Genomic DNA, 17,575 nt, shown 5'->3' with positions numbered 1-17,575 from the left:
TTATTGTGGTTAAGTGTTCTTTATTACACTTCAGGTAACAGATGACTGCACTAGGCAATAAGAGGGAACACAGTCTCTTTAAAAGTCTTTCGACGGAGCTGCAGTTCAGAACTCCTAAGCACAAGCTCCGAAGGTGGCCGATGAGTAATCTCCCACGGAGAAGTCGGAGCAGCAAGACGCCAAACAGATGCAGACGAAATACAGCCAGGAAACTCACAGGCTGGGTTCAGAGTTGGGGACGGAAAGCAGTCAGGTTTACCAGGGCAGAGACAAAGAGTCCGGGTCAGGAACAAGCGGGGTCGGAACCAGGAAATGAAGCCAAAGAAGAGTGCTGGAAAGTTCTGCATGGTACAAAGACAATCTGGCGATGTAACGCTGGGCTGGTGTTGCTTAAATAGTGGCTAGATACTGATGACGAGCACCTGAGTGCACAGGTGAACAGAGTTGGCTGAGGAGAGGCGAGTGGCCGGCAGGGAGAGTGAGCAGAGGGGAAAATTACTGAAAGAGCAGCAGAAGAATGGATTGTGACAGTCTGTATTTAAATCCGCCACCCACTGGTCACAGTCCTCATCTGACATCGACTCCATGTCTATCAGTTCTATCAGCTTCTTTCTTGGATCCCAGAGAGATGCTTTTTCCTAGCAGTGTACAGTGGTGTACTGTCAACCAAAAAAATGTCCATGCACTGTCCATGTCAATATTTCTTTTTATACACACATATGAACGTCTTGAATTTCATAATGGTTGCTATCTGCATGTGTGGTTCCCACTGTCAAACATGGAGGAGTTGTGATGGTGTGGAGGTGCTTAGATGGTGACACTGTTGGTGATTCACTCAAAATTCAAGGCTCACTTAACCAGCATGGGTACCACAGAATTCTGCAGAGACATGCCGTCCATCTGGTTTGAGCTCAGTGGGACCATCATTTGATTTTCAACAGGACAATGACCCCAAACACACCAAGAAGGAGTGTGATTGGAGTGCTGCATCACATGACCTGACCTCCACAATCACCTGACCTAAACTCAGCTCAGATGGTTTGGGTACTACTGGCCTTCACCTGCATTTCTATTTTTCCTGCCTATCTCAAACTGTTACTTCTTCATCACAAACATAAAATCATCTTGAAACTACTTCCTTTTCCACGATCTTCCCTTTTCAGCTGTTTTTAGTTCCTCTTTTTAGTTGAGGCTGTAAAAATGTATCTGAATTTATATTTATGTGACTGAAAAAAAACCATGAGGGTTGTAAAATGATCATGAACCAACAACTCTAAATTTGAAACTCTAACCCGTCACGGCTGGAACAATGGCTTTAACACAAATGCATGACTCGGGAGACAAAGTGCAAAATAAACAAATCTTTTATTATCAAAGTACAGAAAAATCACTCACTGGGAGGAAAACAAACCACCCAAGAGAGGGAAACCCTAGTAACAAAATCAGGGAAAAAGATCACAAATGGAAAAACCACTCTTACGTTACGAGGGAAAAAAAAAAAAAAAAAAAAGAAATACAAAGGCTAGGCAAAGTACCAAAGCAAAATACAAAACCTGATAATACATGAGCACGAGACAATGACTTAGACTATGGAAAGGAGCTGGTTCTCTGGCACAAAGGACAAGATGAACTGGCAACAGACAAAGGGAGACGCAGACAATATTTACACAGTGTAATGGAACAGGTGGAAACAATCAGGGTGGGGAGGACAATCAGACCAGTGACACATGAGGAAGGGCAAGTGACCTGAAACGAGAGGAGAGTTACCTTTCAAAATAAAACCAGAAATGACAAGACATCATTGACACAAGACAACATAAACATAGCCAGCTTTATTAGTCATGACAGTACCCCTCCTTCTAGGGACGGCTCCTGACGGACCAGGTGTCTGAGAGTGACTGCTGTAAAATTCAGAGATGAGGTCAGGATCCACAATAAAGCTGGCAGGGACCCAGGAACGTTCCTCAGGATTGTAGCCCTCCCAGTCCACCAGGAATTCCCTGCCACGGCCCCATTTGCACACAACAAGAAGTTTCTTTACTGAGTAGACTGGGCCACCATCGACCATCTGGGGAGGTGGAGGGGGGTTTAGCTGTGGGGACCATGGGGCTCTCTCTCTCTCTCTGGCCCAGCTGACGTGGAAGGTTGGGTGGACTCTCAGGGACCGAGGCAGACGCTGATGAACAGAGGGGCAGATGACGTTTGATACCGGAAATGGACCAACAAACCACGGAGCCAGTTTCCTGGAGGCAACGTGGAGAGGCAAGAGGCAAGGTTCTGAGATACCAGGCACCAAAGGCATGTCTCCAACTCCTGGTTGAGACGCTCTGTCTGTCCATTAGATTCTGGATGATACCCAGAGGTGAGGCTGACAGTGGCTCCAATGAGTTTACAGAACTCCTTCCAGAATCTAGAGATGAACTGGGGCCCACGGTCAGACACGATGTCATTAGGGAATCCATGGATGCGAAACACATGAGTGAACATAACTCTGCCGTTTCTTTGGCAGAAGGTAATTTGGGCAAGGGAATGAAATGAGTCATCGTAGAAAAATCGATCTACCACTGTGAGGACAGTGGTGTTACCTTCAGAGGCTGGGAGCCCTGTGACGAAGTCCAGAGAGATCTCTGCCCAGGGACGAGTAGAAACAGGAAGAGGCTGCAACAACCCCATCCGTACTCCTGAGGAGGTCTTGTTGCAGGCGCAGATGGGGCATGCCTGCACATACTCCCGGACCTCATGCTCCATGGAGGGCCACCAAAACCTCTGGGAAATGGCGTACATAGTTCTTTTGATACCAGGATGGCAGGTGAGCAGTGAGGTGTGGGCCCAATGGATCACCTGTGGATGCATAGTGACAGGGACAAACAAGCGATTCACCGAACACCCAATAGGTGTTGGGTTCTCACCATTAGCTTGCTTCATCTCAGATTCTATTTGCCAAGTCACAGCTCCAACCCCATGGTTCAGTAGTAGAATGGGCTCAGGTTCCTTGGCAGTAGGCTCGGGGTCAAACAGGCGGGACAAGACATCGGCCTTCGTGTTCTGGGACCCCGGCCTGTAAGACAGAACAAAGTTAAAATGGTTAAAAAAAATAATAATAAAAAAAAAGCGTCCATCTGGCTTGGCAGGAGTTTAGTCTTTTAGCTTTACGAATGTACTCTAGGTTTTTGTGGTCTGTCCAAACAACAAAAAGGGGTCTGCGCCCCTCTAGCCAATGTCTCCATTCGTCTAGAGCCATTTTAACCGCCAGCAACTCACGGTTCCCCACATCGTATTTTCTCTCAGCTGGCGTGAGCCTTCGAGACAGGAAGGCGCAGGGGTGGAGCTTGTTGTCCTTTTCGGCACGTTGGGAGAGGCCCGCTCTTGCCCCATCATTGGAGGCATCCACCTCCACCACGAACTGTCGGCTGGGATCAGGAACTGTGAGAATGGGGGCAGTGATAAAGTGAGTCTTGAGCTGCTGGAAGGCTTCCTCAGCTTGAGGGGACCACAGGAATGGAGCCTGTGGAGATGTAAGGGCATGGAGAGGTTCAGCTATGGCGCTGAAGTTTCTGATAAACCGCCTGTAAAAGTTAGCAAATCCCAGGAATTGCTGAATCTTTTTGAAGGTATCAGGTGTCGGCCACTGAGCCACAGCGCTAACTTTAGCCGGATCCATTTGTACCTTTCCAGGGGCTATGATGAAGCCAAGAAAAGATACAGTGTTGCATGAAATTCACTTTGTTTAGCTTTAACGTACAACTGGTTCTCCAGCAGCCATTGGAGAACCTGACATACATGACCAACATGAGTGTCAGAGTCTGGGGAGTAAATCAAAATATCATCCAAGTAGACATAGACAAAGTGGTTCAGGAAGTCTCTAAGAATATCATTGATCATGGCTTGGAACACTGCGGGGGCGTTGGTCAAACCAAATGGCATATCCAGATACTCATAATGAATTGTTCAGTGTTCAAATGAAGTTTTTGGGCAAAAATTCCAGTCCATGAGACTCTCATCAGCCCCTGAATTGATGAGTGCCCCGAGAGAAACTGTGGTGTCCTGATGTTTTACCTTAAGCTCTGTTAAGGCTCGGGAAGGGGGTCCAGAGGAAGAGAAATGGCTCACCAGTACCCTCCCGTCTACTGACGAACCTGCCCTCTTTGCTGGACACATCGCCACGAGATGACCCTGCTGACCACAATAGAAACACCGACCTTCCTGGAGACGACAACGACGTTCCTCTGCAGACAGTTTAGTGTGTCCCAGCTGCATGGGCTCCTCCACCTCAGGAGGAGTCTTCTGCCAAAGATCTGGAGGAGGAGGGTGTGAAGAACTACGCCAAGTGGCTGTAGACGATGCAGCACAGGTCCGATGGTGATCAGCTGAAGGCGTTCTGCGGCTCCGCTTATGTTCCTGTAAACGGGTTGTCAGTTCTGATGGCAAGGGTTATCAAAGAGTCTAGGGTGGCGGGTAAATCAAGAGGCACTAACAAATCCTGAATCGGGTCAGAAAGTCCTTTAAGAAAAACATCATACATTGCCGTGGAATTCCACCCACTGTCAGTGGCTAGGGTCCAAAAACGGATGGCATAATCACACACTGAATCCATACCTTGTCTGATGTTACTTAGTGCGCATGCCTTGTCTCGGTCAGGCGAGATAGGATCGAAAACCCCCCTCAGAGTCTCTATGAAATCCTTGAGGGAGTCCCAGATCGAAGAACCTCGAGACTACTCGGCCGTATCCCATGCCTTCGCTCTCCCGGTGAGATGGGAAACCATGAACGCCACCTTGGACCGTTCTGTGGGAAAGGCTGATGGCAGATGTTCATAATGCATTTCACAGTCTTAGACGAGGCTATGGAAAGGCGCTGGTTCTCTGGCGCAAAGGACAAGACGAACTGGCAACAGACAAAGGGAGACGCAGACAATATATACACAGTGTAATGGGGAACAGGTGGAAACAATCAGAGCGGGGAAGACAATCAGACCGGTGACACATGAGGAAGGGCAACTGACCTGAAACGAGAGGAGAGTTACCTTACAAAATAAAACCGGAAATGACAAGACAACATGGACACAAGACAACCTAAACATAGCCAGCTTTATTAGTCATGACACTAAACACGTGAGATCATGAATAATAGTTACAGATTTGTGGGACTTCAAAACTATCCAGAGGTTTTTACAAATTGAACTGAGTCAGTATGAATGCAGAATAACAAAGATGTATGAAGGTATACATATCTATAATTTATAATATTTGTGTTTGTGTCATAATCAATCACCTCACACTTGTTTCATATACTGTTTATACTGGCTCATCACACACATCTAAGAATCACTATGCATTGCACTGTGTCAGATTGTGTGTGACAATAAAACATGAAACACTATGTATGTATATAAACTCAAGACATTCTTTATTGTTTCCATGACAAAAAGTAACAAAATTACAACCTGGAAACAAATCCTCACATTAAATACCTTTCAAACATCAAAACATTCACATCTTTGCATTATTATTACAGGAGAGATCACTGCACATAAACATCAGGTCAACATTAATACATTAGATCACTTTGGCTTGACAGAACAACTTCTTCAGATGTTTAGAGATTTCCTTCATTTTCAGTCCATATATGACTGGATTGAACAGAGGATAATATAAAAATGCTTGCAAAGTAATTATCGATCGAACAGTTTTTGGAACATCAGATTCCAGTCGAGCTGTAATGACATCGTACGCACACAAACAGCAAAAGCTGATTAAAACAATGATGTGAGGTAAACAGGTCTGTGCAGCTTTGTTCTTGACTTCTCGACTGCTCCGATAAGTTATTATGAGGATCCTGGTGTAAGTAAAAATTATAAAGACAAAAGGTAAAAGTCCCATGTTCAGCAGAGCAAAAAAACTAAATATGGTGAGTGAACTTGGAGTCACACAGAATAGACTGTAAATTGAATTGTTACAAAAAATCCCACTTAAATTAAAATGACAGAGTTTCATATTAGCCCTCAGGATTACTTCCGCTGCCATATGACAAGCGGGAGCAGCCCAGGCTAAAACCAGCAGAATAATCACGGTGGTTTTACGCATGATGGTTGGATATTGCAGAGGTTTACATATGGACACATACCTGTCATAGGCCATGGTTGACAACAGTAAGAAATCTGAAGCACTTAATGAGTAATATATAAAAAACTGAAAGAGACATGTTGGATAAGATATGGTCCGTTTTTCAGATAAAAAGTCAGCTAATAACTTTGGGTACATAATAGTGCTGTAAAAAACAGAGTTCACTAGCAAACCTGCAATGAAAATGTACATAGGCTCATGAAGGTCATTGTGTATCCAGATAGTATACAAAATGCTGACGTTACAGAAGATTGTAAGAATATATACTATAAACATAATACAAATATATATATACCTGTATTTGTCCAACTCCACATACCCATCAAGAGTTATATATGTTATATTAAATTCATCATCCATGAAGGATCGCACAAATTAAACTGTTAACGAAACAGACAAGCAGATTGAACAAGCATGAATGAATAAACTTACTGTGCAGATTGCATCAACATAAAACATATATGTGATAGTTTGATTCATTCACAGATAACTGACCTTAAACTGCACTTGGTGTGTGTTCACAAAGTGAAACAGTTTGAGTCAGTCAAAGCTTCTTATGACATTTCTTCACCCTCTGTGGATCTCATTAACTGCTGAGCTTTTGTGAACAACTTAATTAAACTCTGGAGGCATGAACTTATAGGTTTTAAACTTTGTTTACAAGTGAGCGTGCTCTTTTCTGCACCTCCTTAAACAACAATAATATTGCATTGTCTTTAGAGATGTGGCCAGGTTGGTGTGAGGCCTTAGCATGAACACACAAAGACACTGGGTCAAGTTCAACTGTAAAATGTAGTACCATACAGGTATGTAGTACCATACATACCTGCAATTTCCCAGCTTGGGATAAATAAAGTATATCTATCTATGATAAATAACACACTGCTATCAGTCTGTGAAGGTTCTCAGTCATCGAAGTCATCTCCCTTTGAGAAGAGTTTAATCTGAGACAAGCAACTCTTCTCAAAGAACACACTGCTATGTTGTCCATCACAAAAGGTAATGGTCAAAGTGGAAAAAAGGTTTTTGGTTGGTTTGTTTGGTCCTGAACCCACAGACATTACTCAGGTTTACGGGAAGAGGGGTATATATCTGTCTATATTTGTATAGTTTCCTTTTCTTTTCTTTGATTCTATGATGATCAGAAGATCATACTCTATAAACCAGATTTGATGATGTATTAGTTCTCCTTTACTTGCAATGGGTGGCCTTGTGGCCTAGTCAATGCACTTTTGTATATCTCCAACATAAACACAATGGTCACACAAACAGTATAAACCTTAGGAGAGGTCATTTAAAGAGAGATCCCGGAGATATACACCACTGTTCTAGTCAGTGTTTCAAACCCCAGTGGCCTGGTAACTTGGAAGTTAGACCCTGAAAGTGCATAGAGAATCCAGTCTATGCCAGAGAAACACCATAGTCTAACTGCTGTCATAAAAAACAGCCAAAAGGGAAACAAATTAACTACGTAGCATATTTACACATTTAGAAGCACCTAAACCAGGAAAATGACCAACTACTACACAACATCTGGCAGGCAAAACACACTGCTTCTGTGTGCAGCTCCATATACAGGTCTGCAGACCATGTGGATCACAGGAATCTTCAACCACTAGACCATGCTTCACCTGTTTGTATGGATCTGATCAATGCTTGATCACTAATAAACAAGACTTTATTGCTCAATTACTTCTGCACCTCTTGCGAGTTCAATTTCATTTTTATTTTTCCAAACTTCTTCATTCTTAATTGGCATTCTTCAGTTCCCCTTTGTACCCGTAAGAGTGAGGTAGTGTCTGTGTCACCGATCAGGAAGGCCCAAACGCAGTACAATCTTATTGTGGTTAAGTGTTCTTTATTACACTTCAGGTAACAGATGACTGCACTAGGCAATAAGAGGGAACACAGTCTCTTTAAAAGTCTTTCGACGGAGCTGCAGTTCAGAACTCCTAAGCACAAGCTCCGAAGGTGGCCGATGAGTAATCTCCCACGGAGAAGTCGGAGCAGCAAGACGCCAAACAGATGCAGACGAAATACAGCCAGGAAACTCACAGGCTGGGTTCAGAGTTGGGGACGGAAAGCAGTCAGGTTTACCAGGGCAGAGACGAAGAGTCCGGGTCAGGAACAAGCGGGGTCGGAACCAGGAAATCAAGCCGAAGAAGAGTGCTGGAAAGTTCTGCATGGTACAAAGACAATCTGGCGATGTAACGCTGGGCTGGTGTTGCTTAAATAGTGGCTAGATACTGATGAGGAGCACCTGAGGCGAGTGGCCAGCAGGGAGTGTGAGCAGAGGGAGAAATTACTGAAAGAGCAGCAGAAGAATGGATTGTGACAGTCTGTATTTAAATCCACCACCCACTGGTCACAGTCCTCATCTGACATCGACTCCATGTCTATCAGTTCTATCAGCTTCTTTCTTGGATCCCAGAGAGATGCTTTTTCCTAGCAGTGTACAGTGGTGTACTGTCAACCAAAAAAATGTCCATGCACTGTCCATGTCAATATTTCTTTTTATACACACATATGAACGTCTTGAATTTCATAATGGTTGCTATCTGCATGTGTGGTTCCCACTGTCAAACATGGAGGAGTTGTGATGGTGTGGAGGTGCTTAGATGGTGACACTGTTGGTGATTCACTCAAAATTCAAGGCTCACTTAACGAGCATGGCTACCACAGAATTCTGCAGAGACATGCCGTCCATCTGGTTTGAGCTCAGTGGGACCATCATTTGATTTTCAACAGGACAGTGACCCCAAACACACCAAGAAGGAGTGATGGAGTGCTGCATCACATGACCTGACCACAATCACCTACCTAAACTCAGCTCAGATGGTTTGGGATTGTCTTAGTGTTTTCATAATGTAGAAATAATAAACATAAAGAAAACATAATGCGTGTCGATCTGCTTGTTTTATTTTCTTTGTACAACTTTGTTTCTTGCACGTGATTAACCCTCTAATGACGTGATCTCAGTGCTAAGGAGCTTAGGACCCTCTTTAACTCCACTTACATCATATCTCGAAATCTAAACCCATTTCAGAGCGTGGTTGAATGAACTAACCTCACTTTCAGATGTGAATACAGATGAGCTGCAAGGAAGAAAAACAAGCTTGAGGATTTTTGTGGGACTTTTATTAAAATACCAGTGAGCCACTGAAACTTCTAAAACAGAGTTCATATCCGACTTAGGATTAAAATTTGATATGATTTTCCCTGGGCTCTTCTGTTTCTATTGCCTGTATCACCCCTTAAAACATATCCACCATCTGTGGCCAAGATAGTTCCCAGAAACTATTCCTCTCATCACTAAAGAAAAGTGTTTAATACGTGAGACAAGTTCTCAAATGGTGAAACATGTTTGTTCAGTTTCTAAACTCCCTTTTGTCTGAAGTTTGGGATGAAGTAGATTTTATGAATTACAAAGGCTGTGATTCTAACATTACCATGCTGGGATGAGGCCTTGTGCCGCGATAGTTGATAATTATGCATAATAAGGATATAACTACCTGAAAACATAACTATTTTTGAAATGTTTATTTTTCCCATCATAAATATATGTTATTGTTACAGCCAAACCTGTCACACACACACACACCACACACACACACACACACACACACAGCTTGTGTAGAAGATAAAGATTTTCTCTGGCAAATACAGTCGTCTTCACACACCAGCCATCTACGTTGTATGATTATATGACCAAATTCAATATTAAGTTCATCAATACCCAGAGCCAATGATACTACACGAATACTTACATGTAGACAGGGCACAGCTTTGCAAATAAAATTCTGTCAGTAAAATACAGTGAAAAAAGTCTGGATTAAAGTTTGTGTGACTTGATATTATTTTTAAATATCTACATCACATTGATCACAGTTACATTGTTTAAGACACTGTGTTGTTTCCATCACAAACATAAAGAGTGGTTTTTGTTCTGGAAATAACATAAATACTTTCAAGAGGATATTCTACAGGATGATTTGACTCTACATTGTTAGTACATCAAATGAGTTTGGCTGAATGGAACAACCTTTTGAGGTGTTTGGAGATTTCTTTTTTTCAGCCGCGTATATAAGGTGATAAACAATGGATGATATAAAACTATTGAACCATCATTATTAAACGAACAGTGTTTGGAAAATCAGATTGAACTCGAGCTATACTGACATCATATGCAGTCAAACAAGAGAAACTGATTAAAACCAACATGTGAGGTAAACACGTCTCTGCTGCCTTTTTCCTGACTTCTCTGCCACTTCGATAAGATATTATAAGAATCTTTGTGTATGTAAAAATTATGAAGAGAACAGGGAGGATTGCAAGATCTAACAAAGTAAACACACCGTATATAGTAATTACCTTTGACCTTACACAATGAAGTTTGTAAACTGCATTGTTACAAAATATTGCTTTCACAGTAAAGTCACACAGTTTAGTGTCAGCACTCAGTATTGTAGGTATTGCAATATGACAAGCAGGCACAAGCCAAGTAAAAAACAACAAAAGACTCACAGTTGTTTTTGTCATGACAGTTGGATATTGTAATGGTTTGCATATGGACACATACCTGTCATAGGACATGGCTGCCAACAGTAAGAACTCTGAACCACCTACAGAGTAATATATGTAAAATTGAAAGAGACAGGCTGAATAAGATATGACCTGTCTGTCAGATAAAAAGTCAATCAGAAGCTTTGGGTAGATCGCAGTACTGAGAAGAGAAGAGTTCATTAGCAATGCTGCAATGAAAATGTACATAGGCTCATGGAGGTTTTGGTGTGACCAGATAATGTACATAACAATAAAATTACAACATATTATTAAAATATATACTAAGAATGTCATCAGAAAATAAAGATATCTGTATTTGTAAATTTCCACATGCCCACCAAGAGTTATATATGTTACATTAGACTCATTATCCATTAATGTTGTCTCACTATAACATCTGACCTGTACTGAAGCGTCTTACTCATTCACAGAGACACTGAATGTTCATCTCCAAAGTTCAGAAAATTAAATGTTTTTTATAAGATTGCTTCACCCTCCAAGGATCTCATTAAACTAAAATATAAAGAAACTCTGGAGGCCTGAAGTTACAGCAGTGTTTGACCTCTTTCGCTTGACCATTACACAATCTTTACAACTCAACCTATCAGCGGGAGCCATTGATGTCGTTCTCAAGACCGTTCTTGGTCCAGAGACCATTCTCAAGACCACATTTTAAAAGGTCTCAGACAAAGGGGACTCATTACTGTGATTGAACATAAACCTTCTAACCAATAACTTGACTGATTTCTAATGTGAAGTTTTTGTTCCTGCTCATCCAAAATTTCACACGGTCCTTCAGAGACCGTCTCGGTTGTATGTCATAGCGGGTATCTTGGTTATCATGGGCAGCGCTGCACATGAGCAGTGAACATTTTTCTCCTCATAGTTGACGTGTCAGAAGCAGGAAAAATGATCGAGGATTTGAGTGACTTTGGATTTGAGTGACTTTGGATTTGAGTGACTTTGACAAGAACCAAAGTCGTGGCTAGACGACTGGGTCAGTGTGTCTATATTTGTATAGTTTACTTTTCTTTGATTCTATGATGATCAGAAGATCATACTCTATAAACCTGATTTGATGATGTATTGGTTCTCCTTTACTTGCAATGGGTGGCCTTGTGGCCTAGTCAATGCACTTTTGTATATCCCCAACACAAACACAATGGTCACACAAACGGTATAAACCTCAGGAAAGGTCATTTAAAGAGAGATCCCGGAGATATACACCACTGTTCTAGTCAGTGTTGAGACATGGAAGGTCGGGTGGATCCGCATGGAGCGTGGGAGTTGGAGTCTTACTGCATCTGGATTAATTATTCGTTGGATTAGGAACGGACCGACAAATCTGGAAGCCAGCTTCTTAGATTCAACCTGTAGAGGCAGGTCCCAGGTGGAGAGCCAAACCCTCTGACCGACTTTGTAGTAAGGGGCCATGGACCGCCGTCTGTTGGCTGCTTCAGAGTGACGCCTCCCCGAACACAGAAGGGAGAACCATGCCTGGGCCCAGGTCCTGCGATGCCGACGGATAAAGGCTTGGACAGAGGGGCAGGAGACCTCCCTTTTCAGGGCCGGAAAGAGAGGGGGCTGGTACCCATACGCACACTGGAATGGGAAAAGACCCGTAGCAGAGCTGGTTCGCGGATTGTGGGTGTACTCCACCCACAGAAGTTGCTGCGACCAGGCCAATGGATTCCGAGAAACCAGGCAGTGCAGACCTGTTTACATCTCCTGGTTTATCCGTTCACTCTGTCCATTGGTCTGTGGGTGGAACCCAGAGGAGAGACTGGCTGTGGCCCCCAGCAGACTGCAGAAATCCATCCGAGGTAAACTAGGGACACCACATCGGCTAGGAGGCCAGGCAGGCGGAACACGTGTAGCAGCACCAACTAGGCAATCTTTTTAGCTGACGGAAACTTAGGCAGGGGCACAAAATGTGCCATCTTACTGAACTGGTCCACTACTGTAAGGATGACCACGTGGCCCTGGGAACGAGGAAGATCGGTACCAAAATCCAACGAGATGTGGGACCAGGAACGATGTGGAACCACGAGGGGCCGAAGGAGCCCTGCAGGCACATGATGTGAGGCCTTGTACTGATTACAGATGAGACAGGCCTTAATAAAGTCACTTGCATACTTAGCCAGTGTGGGCCACCAGAACCACTGTAAAAGGAAGTCTCGTGTCCTTTGGGTTCCGGGATGGTAGGTGAGTTTGCTGGAGTGGGCCCACTTCCGACCTCAAGGCCTCCGGAACGTAGAGGCGGTTGGGAGGGCAGGCACTGGGAACAGCCTGCCCCTCTGTAGCCGCTCTTACCCTTTCTTCCATGTCCCAGGTAAGAGTAGCCACCACACAGGGAGATGCAAGAATCTTGGTTGGCTCCTCCCCCGAACCCCTTTCCTTCAGGAACTGGCGAGACAGGGCGTCCGGCTGAGTGTTGCGGGAACCCGGCCAATAGGAAAGGGTGGAGCTGAACTGGGTGAAAAACAGGGATCAGCGAGCTTGGCGAGAGTTCAGTCTTTTGGGAGTGCTTACGTATTCTAAATTCTCGTGATCAGTCCAGATTATGAACGGTACCTTCGCGCCCTCCAGCCAATGTCTCCATTCCTTCAAAGCTAACGCGCCAATGTTGTAGTTTCTTTCGGCTGTGGACAGACACAGCGAGAAGAAGGCACAAGGATGTACCTTCTGGTCGGATGCAGACCGTTGTGAGAGCACCGCCCCCACCCCCACATCAGAAGCGTCCACCTCCACCATGAACTGACGGTCGGGATCCTGCAGCTGGAGAATGGCACTGTGATGAATCAAAGTTTGAGTTGGACAGATGATGCCTGCTGCCAGGGACTCGTTGATGTAGACTTCCATCGCCCTCCTCTCGGGAACCGACAGCGAGTACAGGCGACCCTTGGGTGGAGATGTGCCAGGCTGGAGGTCAATGGAGCAGGTGTGGGGCCGATGAGGAGGTAGAGGCAACGCTTTCAATTTACTCTGGTGGCACCCTGAAGATGTCAGGTGTTGGACTGGAAGGGGATGACTGAGGTGGAGGCGAGGCTTGTTTCAGGGAGGTGCGGTGACAAGTGGTTCCCCACTCACGGATGACCCCTCGTTCCCAGTCAATATTGGGGTTGTGCCGACGAAGCCATGGAAACCCCAGAATGAGAGGCTGACCAGGGGAGTTCAGGATGTGAAACTGGGCAACTCATAATGGTTCCCAGACAGCAGCATGGGTACTTGGGCGGTCTGGTGTGTGACAGTCCCCAGGACGTGGCCATTGAGTGCTCGCGCAGAAACCGGGTCAGACCATGGAACCCACTTGAACCCCAACTGCTGTACCAGCCCCTTGTCAATGATGCAGGCAGACCATTGGAAAGGAACAGGTGGGCCTGAAGTCGTGGCTTTAGCGGAGACTGCATCGTCGTAGTGCTCACCAGAACCTCCTTGATTACTGGTGAGCCTGGTCTTTTGCTGGACAGGTCAGTCTGTAATGTCCACCCTTGCCACAGTACATACAGAGGTTTCTCTGCCTGCATCGTTCATGTTCCTCTGGCGTGAGGCAAGCATGGCCCAGATGCATTGGCTCAGACTCCACCGGTGGCCCCTCAGTGGAGTGACTGATCTTCCCTGCGGTCTGGAAAATCAACTGGCGTTGAGAGAGCCCCTGGCCTCTCTCCCGACGATGTGCCTGGAAACACAGCTCAATCTGGATTGCCAGCTTCATAACCTTAACGCAGTCTGCCAGTCCATGGAGAAAAGCGTCTACCAGAGCCTCTGAGTTTCACCTTCTTTGGCGGGCCTTGGTGCGTAAATTGATAGAATAGTCCGCCACTGTGCGGTCTCCCTGCCGCATGCCTATACAGTCTCTGATCTGGCGGCCCCCAAGCCGAAAACCTTACGCAGGTCCTTGGCAAATGACTGAAAAGAGGAGCAGGCTGGAGACTGGCTGCAGTTTCCAGTCTGTATTTAAATCCACCACCCACTGGTCACAGTCCTCATCTGACATCGACTTCACGTCTATCAGTTCTATCAACTTCTTTCTTGGATCCCAGAGAGATGCTTTTTCCTAGCAGTGCACAGTGGTCTACTGTCAACCAAAAAAATGTCCATGCACTGTCCATGTCAATATTTCTTTTTATACACACATATGAACATCTTGCATTTCATAATGGTTGCTATCTGCATGTGTGGTTCCCACTGTCAAACATGGAAGAGCTGTGATGGTGTGAAGGTGCTTAGATGGAGACAAACTTGGTGATTCATTCAAAATTCAAGACTCACTTAACGAGCATGGCTACCACAGAATTCTGCAGAGACATGCCGTCCATCTGGTTTGAGCTCAGTGGGACCATCATTTGATTTTCAACAGGACAGTGACCCCAAACACACCAAGAAGGAGTGATGGAGTGCTGCATCACATGACCTGACCCCCACAATCACCTGACCTAAACTCAGCTCAGATGGTTTGGGATTGTCTTTAGTGTTTTCATAATGTAGAAATAATAAACATAAAGCTTGTTTTATTTTCTTTGTTACAACTTGTGTTCTTGCACGTGATTAACCCTCTAATGACGTGATCTCAGTGCTAAGGAGCTTAGGACCCTCTTTAACTCCACTTACACTCATATCTCGAAATCTAAACCACTTTCAGAGCCGTGGCTGAATGATACTAACCTCACTTTCAGATGTGAATACAGATGAGCTGCAAGGAAGAAGAACAAGCTTGAGTATTTTTGTGGGACTATTTATTAAAATACCAGTGAGCCACTGAAACTTCTAAAACAGAGTTCATATCCGACATTAGGATTTAAAATTTGATATGATTTTCCCTGGGCTCTTCTGTTTCTATTGCCTGTATCACTCTCCTTAAAACTAATCCACCATCTGTGGCCTAAGATAGTTCCCAGAAACTATTCCCTCTCATCTACTAAAAGAAGTGTTTAATACTGTTGAGACAAGTTTTCTCAAATGGTGAACACCTGTTTGTTTCAGTTTCTAAACTTCCCTTTTTGTCTGAAGTTTGGGATGAAGTAGATTTTACTGAATTACAAAGGCTGTGATTCTAACATTACCATGCTGGGATGAGGCCTTGTGCCGCGATAGTTGATAATTCATGCATAATAAGGATATAACTACCTGAAAACATAACTATTTTTGAAATGTTTATTTTTCCCATCATAAATATATGTATTGTTACAGCCAAACCTGTCACACACACACACACACACACACACACACACACACAGCTTGTAGTGAAAGATAAAGATTTTCTCTGGCAAATTACAGTCTGTCTTCACACACCAGCCATCTACGTTGATATGATTTATATGACCAAAATTCAATATTTAAGTTCATCAATACCCAGAGCCAATGATACTAACATGAATATCTTTACATGTAGACAGGGCACAGCTTTGCAAATAAAATTCATGTCAGTAAAATACAGTGAACAAAAAGTCTGGATTAAAGTTGTGTTGACTTGATATTATTTTTAAATATCTACATCACATTGATCATCAGTTACATTGTTCAAGACACTGTGTTGTTTCCATCACAAACAGTAAAGAGTGTGTTTGTTCTGGAAATAACATTAAATACTTTCAAGAATGGATATTTCTACAGGATGATTTGACTCTACATTGTTAGTACATCAAATGAGTTTGGCTGAATGGAACAACCTTTTGAGGTGTTTGGAGATTTCTTTCATTTTCAGCGCGTATATAAGTGGAATAAACAAACAATCAAACAATGGATGATATAAAACTACTTGAATCATCATTATTAAACGAACAGGGTTTGGAAAATCAGATTGAACTCGAGCTATACTGACATCATATGCAGTCAAACAAGCGAAACTGATTAAAACCAACATGTGAGGTAAACACGTCTCTGCTGCCTTTTTCCTGACTTCTCTGCCACTTCGATAAGATATTATAAGAATCTTTGTGTATGTAAAAATTATGAAGAGAACAGGGAGGATTGCAAGATTAACAAAGTAAACACACCGTATATAGTAATTACCTTTGACCTTACACAATGAAGTTTGTAAACTGCATTGTTACAAAATATTGCTTTCACAGTAAAGTCACACAGTTTAGTGTCAGCACTCAGTATTGTAGGTATTGCAAAGGACAAGCAGGCACAAGCCAAGTAAAAAACAACAAAGACTCACAGTTGTTTTTGTCATGACAGTTGGATATGTAATGTTTTGCATATGGACACATACCTGTCATAGGACATGGCTGCCAACAGTAAGAACTCTGAACCACCACAGAGTAATATATGTAAAATTGAAAGAGACAGGCTGAATAAGATTGACCTGTTCGTCAGATAAAAAGTCAATCAGAAGCTTTGGGTAGAGCAGTACGGAGAAGAGAAGAGTTCATTAGCAATGCTGCAATGAAAATGTACATAGGCTCATGGAGGTTTTTTGGTGTGACCAGATAATGTACATAACAATAAAATTACAACATATTATTAAAATATATACTAAGAATATCACAGAAAATAAAGAATCTGTATTTGTAAATTTCCACATACCCACCAAGAGTTATATATGTTACATTAGACTCATTATCCATTAATGTTGTCTCACAATAACATCTGACCTGTACTGAAGCGTCTTACTCATTCACAGAGACACTGAATGTTATCTCCAAAGTTCAGAAAATTAATGTTTTATAAGATTGCTTCACCCCCAAGATCTCATTAAACTAAAAAAAAACCTCGGAGGCCTGAAGTTACAGCAGTGGTTTGACCTCTTTCGCTTGACCATTACACAATCTTTACAACTCAACCTCAGCAGCGGGAGCCATTGATGTCGTTCTCAGACCGTTCTTGGTCCAGAGACCATTCTCAAGACCACATTTTAAAGGTCTCAGTCTCTGTCTCAGATAAAG

General features: G+C 43.4%; 2 protein-coding genes and 1 pseudogene across 2 annotated transcripts; all 3 read right to left on the bottom strand.

Annotated features, from left to right (window-relative positions):
- Positions 1-5,555: 5,555 nt before the first annotated feature.
- Positions 5,556-6,482, bottom strand: LOC104938982 (olfactory receptor 4D6-like). Its single transcript, XM_010755445.3, has one exon. It carries the CDS (start codon positions 6,480-6,482, stop codon positions 5,556-5,558), a length of 927 nt encoding a protein of 308 aa, XP_010753747.3.
- Positions 6,483-10,235: 3,753 nt separating this feature from the next.
- On the bottom strand, positions 10,236-11,060 carry LOC113748228 (olfactory receptor 49-like). Its single transcript, XM_027291248.1, has one exon. The coding sequence runs from the start codon at positions 11,058-11,060 to the stop codon at positions 10,236-10,238; it is 825 nt and encodes a 274-aa protein (XP_027147049.1).
- Positions 11,061-16,326: 5,266 nt separating this feature from the next.
- LOC113748205 (olfactory receptor 11H2-like) lies at positions 16,327-17,257 on the bottom strand (annotated as a pseudogene).
- Between the last annotated feature and the right edge of the window lie 318 nt (positions 17,258-17,575).

Source organism: Larimichthys crocea, chromosome XVIII (genome assembly GCF_000972845.2).
Source record: "Larimichthys crocea isolate SSNF chromosome XVIII, L_crocea_2.0, whole genome shotgun sequence".
In the NCBI taxonomy this organism is placed as follows: Eukaryota; Metazoa; Chordata; class Actinopteri; family Sciaenidae; genus Larimichthys; species Larimichthys crocea.
Note: the sequence above shows the minus strand (reverse complement) of the source record. Positions and strands in the feature narration are given on the sequence as shown.

Coding starts and splice junctions, on each gene's coding strand:
- LOC104938982 (XM_010755445.3), bottom strand. CDS start 6,482: ATGGATGATGAATTTAATATAACATATATAACTCTTGATGGGTATGTG.
- LOC113748228 (XM_027291248.1), bottom strand. CDS start 11,060: ATGGATAATGAGTCTAATGTAACATATATAACTCTTGGTGGGCATGTG.